The sequence below is a fragment of the Pavona decussata genome, unplaced genomic scaffold, assembly GCF_977016875.1.
Source record: "Pavona decussata unplaced genomic scaffold, jaPavDecu1.1 SCAFFOLD_602, whole genome shotgun sequence".
NCBI classification, from domain to species: Eukaryota; Metazoa; Cnidaria; class Anthozoa; order Scleractinia; family Agariciidae; genus Pavona; species Pavona decussata.
Genome location: NW_028145860.1, coordinates 3,059,516 through 3,067,369, shown reverse-complemented (window position 1 = coordinate 3,067,369; position 7,854 = coordinate 3,059,516). Strand labels below are relative to the sequence as shown.

The 7,854-nt window shown below is 37.5% G+C and overlaps 1 protein-coding gene across 1 annotated transcript; it reads right to left on the bottom strand.

Annotated features, from left to right (window-relative positions):
• Positions 1-525: 525 nt before the first annotated feature.
• LOC146449402 (uncharacterized) lies at positions 526-7,533 on the bottom strand. The gene is made up of 6 exons (XM_085101325.1): positions 6,618-7,533; positions 5,954-6,039; positions 4,229-4,855; positions 2,774-2,911; positions 2,072-2,251; positions 526-699 (listed from the first exon to the last, which is right to left on the bottom strand). The coding sequence occupies exons 2-5, from the start codon at positions 6,021-6,023 to the stop codon at positions 2,076-2,078; spliced, it is 1,011 nt and encodes a 336-aa protein (XP_084957451.1). The 5' UTR covers positions 6,024-6,039; positions 6,618-7,533; the 3' UTR covers positions 526-699; positions 2,072-2,075.
• Positions 7,534-7,854: the final 321 nt, after the last annotated feature.

Sequence of the window (7,854 nt, the reverse complement as noted above, 5' to 3'; positions counted from 1 at the left end):
TGAAATATTCTTGGGAATCTATACATTACTACTTATTCCGCCCTATTATCGCCGTCATGCAAATTAAATATTCGCAATAAATTAAAAAAGGCAAAACAAGCTGTTATCTGAAACACAGAGGCCATTTAACAGCACTCGATGTTCAGAGACAATTTTCTCCGCTTGCAAAACGAGATGAGAGAAGGTATAAATAGAGGTAAACAAAGACAAGATTTCTTACCGGCACTGGACGTTCAAAGCTTAACTTTTCAGCAACGGCCTTATCTTTTAGCTCGAAGCAAACCGCAAACCAACTTTCTCAAATATTTTGTTGGAATTTCTCGGCTACAAAGCGGTCACGATTGCGCACGCGTAGTATGTTTGATTGCTGTGAGGCCAATCACGGGGAACCGGTTTCAATCGCGGGAGGACCTAAGAAAACTGGTTCCAAGCGCGGGCAAACCTGTGAAACTCAGGACTGGTTTTGGGTTTGAAAGAATTCCAAGCCAAAACCAAACGAACAAACAATCAAAACAAGAAACGGCATCCCTTTCTCAGTTTTATTTCTTATGAGGAACCCATCACCTTGTTCTTATACAGTGTACAGTTTTTACCTGTACGGAGATAAATCGACATTCACATTTAAGATAAAATTGAAATTCTAAGACACTAAATTCTTTGTCTTCCCAGATTGTGAAGTTTTCATTTTACCCCGTTTACCTGAACAAGAAAAGAAAATAAGGAACATCACTTTTATAAATCTACCATAAGTTTAAAAAAGACACTAGCATAGTTTACCCTTTACAAGGAATGGAATAGTTGATACATATAAGTACTGCTGGCCTTCCAATGGCGCGAAAGCTCGATCTTCCTGGAATTGTTGGGCAGATGACTTCCCACCTCTCATCAGATCCCGTGCTTCAAGTTGTTCCCCAAATTACAGCTCCCACGGGGGGTGCTCCCTCACATAAACAATGCCGGAATGTGTAGTTACAAGGGAATGGCTTTTGGGCCATTTTGGTGTGAACTAGGGTTTGGGACTTTGGGCTTAATAAAGAGGAACAATTTAGATGTTTTAGATCTGAACGTAAACAAGCATCGAATTTCATAAGCCAACGGATTAAAGGGTGGTGGCAAAGAAAAGTCTTAGATTATCTAAGGAATCATTGTTGTGTGCCCTTGGTTTAAAAGTTAATAAAATTAAATAAATTTAATTTGGTCTGGAATAGGATTATGGATTACCCCACCTCCGTTGGACAATTTCAACATTTACATTCTCCTTTCTATTACCTTCTTGTTTTATTGGTAATAGTTGGAAGAATTTGTTTGAACATCAACACAATTTAGCTTTCGTGATCATATGTTTTTTTTTTCATGACTTGTATGTGGTAATGATGGGAGAAATTAAATGCTGGTCACTACTGGGACTTGATGGCTTGAAAATATAACAGGAGACACCAGAGCTGACGAGAGGAACATGGAAGACGACTACAATGATAATGATGACGATAATGGTGATGATGACGATGACGATAATGATAAAGATCATGATGATGATGATAATAATGATAATAGTAATAATGATGATGATAAATATGATAATGGTGATGATGATGATGATGATGATGATGATGATGATGATGATGATGATGATGATGATGATGGTGATAATGATGATATTGATGATGCATGATTCTTTGCCATTGTGTTGGTTCTTAAACAAGTAATTTGGAAACAATAAAGGACAGAAGAAAGCTAGGGAAACTAATAATAGAGAGATTGAGAATCGCGTTTACGGCAAACGGCAACGGCTTAAGATTCGCGTTTATGTTTTCTTGAAATAAAGAGTACAAAGATGATAATAGTGCAAACTAATTGTGGCGTTTGATGCTAATGCAAAACTACTCAATTTTACTGAAAAACTGAAAACAGCGAGCGGCAAATATAGGATAAACATAGTCACGTGGTCATTTCTGCCATTTGCCATTTGCCGTAAAAGTAAGTCTTAACCTCTCTAATAACATTAAAAATGTTTGTTTTAAGCGGTAAAGGGTCTTTTTTGCTGGCCTTGTTAAGTTTTAGCCTTACTTACCAAGTTATACCAATACTTTGTAAACGAAGTTAGACCTTTTTCTGCCCACTCCCTTTTTGCAAGCTTTGATTGGTCCATGCTTCTTGTACGAGTCACCGTCAGCTCCCCGGCAAATGCCATAAAAGGTCAGAGCAAAGTACTCCTTCCCAGCCTTCTTTGCAGCCTGATAGCACGTGTCAACTAAGAGATGACAAAAATAATAAATCTGGTAAATTTCGGAAGAGCCAGCACCACGAAAAAGGCGACTCTTTTTTAGCTTTAATCTCAACGTACAGAATAGAGCAGCAGTTTCGAGTTCGTCAAGTCGTTAGCAAGCGGAATATCTATTATTATTATTAATGTTATTATTATTATTATTATTATTACTATAATTGTTATTATTATTATTATTATTATTATTATTATTATTATTATTATTATTATTATTATTTCCACATAGGTTTTGCCTTTAGCTACCCAAAAGTATGAATTAATATCATTCATCCGTAATTTAAACTTAAGACATAAAGTGCTGAGAGTTGGTAGGAAACGAACCCACGAAGAATTTATCATTCCTGCTCTTTACATTGACCACGTAAATGTCCTTATTGCAATATGCAAATATGCTAACGTGTTCCATTATAGTTTAAAACTTCTGCAACTCCTAAGAAAATTAAACATCACAGAAAAGACAGCACAGAATGACCAGCATCCGGGACTTACTGGCTTTCTCGACGTCAGACCAGTCAAATTTCTTTCGTAAGTTGACGAGGAACAGCGGAAATGCTTTGTCGCGTTTCTTTTCTCTCCAACATCCCATGGCCTCCCACGGCTTCTTGTCCGCCGAGGGCATGTCGACTCCTTATGGAGAAAGGAAGAAGAAGTTATCATTAATGATTATTAAAAACTGGATCATTGTATAATGCAATTCCAAGGATTTGATTGGCTTAGCGGCCATGGTATATGAGCCATTATACCATGCCCAAGGAAAAGCGACTGTTAGTTAAATTGCCTTCTGGTTGTTCTTGCAAAGCGAAATCAGCAATATTTCTTGATTGTTTTTGACAAAGAATTATTCCACTGAGGCGCGTTGGATATGGGGTGGTTATAGCCAACTCGGCGCTATTACAGATATCCTGAACGTGATATAATAAAGTTATCTTATCTTATCTTATCTTATCTTATCTTATCTTATCTTATCTTATCTTATCTTATCTTATCTTATCTTATCTTATCTTATCTCATCTCATCTTATCTTATCTTATCTCATCTTATCTTATCTTATCTTATCTTATCTCATCTTATCTTATCTCATCTTATCTTATCTTATCTCATCTTATCTTATCTTATCTTATCTTATCTTATCTTATCTCATCTTATCTTATCTCATCTTATCTTATCTTATCTTATCTTATCTTATCTTATCTTATCTTATCTTATCTTATCTTATCTTATCTTATCTTATCTTACACGTCTCGTTGGCTATGTATCATCTACAAGTAATATCCAACGCGCATTCGTGTGATAATTCTTAATACTACCAGGCTGTTCCATACTCCAAGATAGCACAGAGAGAAAGAAAGACAGAGAGAAAATTCCGCCTCCCATTATTTTCTTTCTCGCCATGAAACCGTAAAAACGAGAAAAATCACCCACTTTTAATTTCTATTTTCAAAAAAAGGAAACAAAACGGGATAAACGACAAGTTTTTCAAAATTATAGTTGTTTACATTATTTGCGATTTTTACCCAAATTTAACTTGCTTTGGCACGCGTTACCATTTTCTACTTATACATTGTGAAAAGTAAAGTTTCCTGTAAGTGACAGTGGCCAATTCGAAAACCCAAATAGGTCAGTTACGCGAATTTTATTTTTCGTCAAAGGTTACACAATGAAAACAAAATAAAATGTGTATATGGATTAAAGTAACTTCGGCTTTCTAGTTAGTCACTACCACAGACAAGCAAGAACTCAGGGTATTCATTAAAAATAAGTTTCAAAGTAGAAAATGGGAAGAAAGTGCTCAATCAAGACATTAAACAAATTGTTTATTACACTGGGAATTTGCTATCTCTTGGTCAAAACTGCACATGTTTTTGACGACGTTGCTTGAACATTTTCAGCCTTTTCTCAGCTTAATTTTCTCCCTGGAAGAGAAACGAAACAACGCATTCTTACCTTGGATTTCTTGTATTTGTTCCTGCGTCAAAGCAACATTATAAATTCGCATCTTGGTGATCTTTCCTTTGAAGAAATCTAAGCTTTCAACTAAACTAGCTCCCATTCTGGCGTTAGACTGTGTACCCAGGTTAATTCCAGCTCCCATATTTACCGTCTGGACCGCAACTCCATCGACCCACAACTTTGCTTCCCCAGAAGAACGCTCGTAGGTTGCGCCGACAAACTTCCATCCACCTGCTATGGGCGTATTCCACAGGAAACGAGTCGGAGCAGCATAATTTCGATATCGGAAGCGGGAATAAAGCTTTCCTTCAAATGCTAACAGGTTAACTCCAAAGTTGTATTCGTCTGGAGAATAAACGAACAGAGGCCCATCCATGCCGTCATAGTACACCCAACACAGCATCGTCATAGAGTGTTGAAACACGTCCAAAGCTCCCCCTTCACTGTTGGGAAACTCGATGTAGCTATCCTTGTTTCCATGAAACTCATAAGAGCCGTCAGCTTGTCCGTCAGGTCCTGGGGCCAGATTGACTCCATGGGGGACGCCTTGGGGCGATCGATCTTTGATTTCCTTGGTGCCATATTTGACATTCAGAGGGAAAAAGGCAACGGGATCTGGAACTTGATGAGTAAGGTATAGAATGATTAAATTACGTTTATTATTACATACTTGGAAAAATAACTATATTTTAATTGGCTGATTGCACCCTGGTCGTCGGACGTTACAACTCCCCACCATGGTGGTGGGTGGTCATGCCACGCGCAAAGAGCTCAGAAAGTATCGTACTTGTTCACTGGACTTCTTAAGGGATTCAAAAGAGTGGAATATCCCCATAAAAACCCGGAGGGAAAACTTGAATCATGCTGAGATAAAGACCGAGCAGCTATCTCGGAATGAAGTCAGGCATCTTGCAATAAGAATTGCGTTGGAAAGAGAGAGTTTTAGCCCCCAGGGTTGTACTCCCATATGTGAGCTATTCAGGTATGTGCCGCTGTGAAGGCTAGGGTTTTCAGCGAGTTTACTCTCAAATAGGGTTTAGAAATCAGAGAGTTGTGGTCTACAATAGGGTATCATTTTCTGTGAAACTAATTAGTTGCTTGAAGAATTTAGTCTGAGAAAGTTTCCCGGTAAATGACATTTAAAAATCGGAAATAGGTCTAAGATAGGGTACGGATTTTTGGTGTTTACTCTAGAATAGGGTTGCAAAATAAAGGTAGTCTAGTATAGGTTAAGTTTCTCAGAGTCCCAGCCTCACAACCCCCAGTTAAAAATTATACGAGTACCCCCTCACCCCAAGGTTTCAGCCCTATGCTGCCATCAAATTCAACAGGATAAGCTGCTACAACCTGTTGCTGACGATCTATGATAGTTTTCCAAATGGCGACGTTTTCCCTTGTTTTATAAAGAGGGTTGTTCATTCCCCGGATGGAAGTCAGAAGTGGTAACCACTAAACCACCACACCAATACTTGACTGTTGTGACAAGTGGCCTGATCAAAAACTTGTTTTTGTTGGAGAAAATGTACTTGTCTATTGAAGGCCACCTAAATGGATTTCCTATGATGTCATTGATATTAACAAGGTAAGGTTCATATTGTGGGCCAAACATGGATTAAAACTGCTGGCGCCTGAGACTACATTTAAGGTAAAATTTCAGTCATCTTTTCTACGAAATCATTTCAATGGGAGGGTGATCAATGTGCTCAATGGATCACTTACTGTCTACTCCAAGAGCCTCCATTTTCACAATCAGGAACAACAAGACGGAAATATACACAATCCGGTCCATGATCCTGCCTGGAATGCTAAAGTTAAATCATCAAAAGGTTTGAAAACAAGTGTTTCCTAAATATCATGGCCATTTTACGTAACTAGATTTTATAATTTTATAGAAATTTAAGATATAGCATTAACGCGCCGGTCCACTGTCGCCGCGAATCATTCATCCACATTTCAGCAGAAAAACACGTCTCAAATTTAATCAGCACCGAAACTTCAACTTTAAATTTATTTATCACTTCGCAATATCTATGATAATTCTATATCACCCGAAAATAGCAAAGTACTAATCTAAGAAGGTGGTAAAAAGTAATAATAACGCATTAATAGGAGGCTTACAGAGCTGACAAAGAAATTGCAGTGGGGATGAGCAAGGCAAAAAAAAAAAAGTAGCTGGCATTAGAAATTAATGGCCTGGGGAAGGATTCGCCGTGTAACACACCCTAAATAAGCTCTATAGATTTCCAAAATTTTACGGGTATTTTCGTTTGGGCCTTTTAAACTATTTTTCTTGATGAGAATAGACCAGGACTCTGTGGTTAGAATTGAAAAGAAAAGAAGAATCAAGACAAGCAGAAATAAATGCAAAAAAGTGAAAACTTACCGGAGAACGAGGAAAAATAACTGGTTCTTTCTAAACCTCCTTCTGAGTTGATGCTACTTACCTGAGTTACAGTTAAGAGTGAATGGTATCCCCTCCAGGTGGCAATTTATGTGTGAACAAGGTACTTAGATATAAAGAAAGCACTTTTCTGACCACAAACAATGTCGTTCTTTTAGATGCTGATTACATTGTTTGGGTGGTTCCCATTTGAATTATTACACCCTTTGTAAGCAACTCGTTCAGTGAATATCACGCCAAATGACAAAGGATACAAAGAATCAGCATTCATGGCGATACCCTTTCAAAACGCCTCCATGTGTAATTTATGTCACGTAAAAGTGTTGCCGTTTTCATTGCGATTGTCTTTACACTAAGAGAGATTAGAGGTTGATACTTAGAATCTTAATGTAACCCGTATAATCTTTTGCCTTGGAACTGTCTCCATAGTGTCATGGTTTAGTATTTTCTCTGGTATGAATTGGTATATATATACGGCTACATTTTAGGGACACTATTAACAAAACTAAAGAAAACATAAATACCTGTAAAATGGAAAAAATATTTTATATAAATAGACAGATGACTATCTCAACATATCTCAAGATGGAGAATAGCGAAAATGTGCACAGTGAAGACCTTTTGAAAAATTATGTTACAAACAAAAGAGCGACCTGAGAAGCTTCTTGTTTTGTTGTTGAAAAACTCCCCTTTTACCCCTCAGTCACGGGTCATGAACCCTGTACCTTAAAACGCAGCGAGTTTATACAAGAGCATGTGACGATATTAGATTCTACTAGGTTGTTATGTTATGCCTATACCAATGGACGTAAGTAACAGTCTTGTAATAGGCGAAAGAGTCAGTAAGAGATCGATAAAAGCCGGGGTTTTCTTGATATCTGACTTTGTTTCCTAAGCAACCAAAAACATATGTAATCATGCAATAGACCCATTCGGCTAACGCAATGTTGTACCCAATTTAAATCCTTTGGGCATAAAATGTTTTGTTCTAAGTATTTCCATATCATTTAAATGTGAATGCTACGTTATAATGCAAATGCAATAAACAAAGAATCCTAAACCCGGGCGATCTGAATTGGGTACAACATTGCGTTAGCCGAATGGGTCTATTAGCACGAACCCTGTGCATTTCATTCAACATGAGCTAGTTTGAATTAGGTAAGGTAAGGTAAAACTTTATTTTGCAAGGGTGACCCATTCAGCAACGAGGCTGATATCC

Excerpts from the sequence above, each read along its gene's own strand:
- LOC146449402 (XM_085101325.1), bottom strand. The coding sequence starts at position 6,023 with ATGGACCGGATTGTGTATATTTCCGTCTTGTTGTTCCTGATTGTGAAA. Across the intron at positions 4,856-5,953 it reads GGAGGCTCTTGGAGTAGACA|TTCCAGATCCCGTTGCCTTT; the intron begins GTAAGTGATCCA and ends TTACTCATCAAG. Across the intron at positions 2,252-2,773 it reads GTCTGACGTCGAGAAAGCCA|TTGACACGTGCTATCAGGCT; the intron begins GTAAGTCCCGGA and ends GTCATCTCTTAG.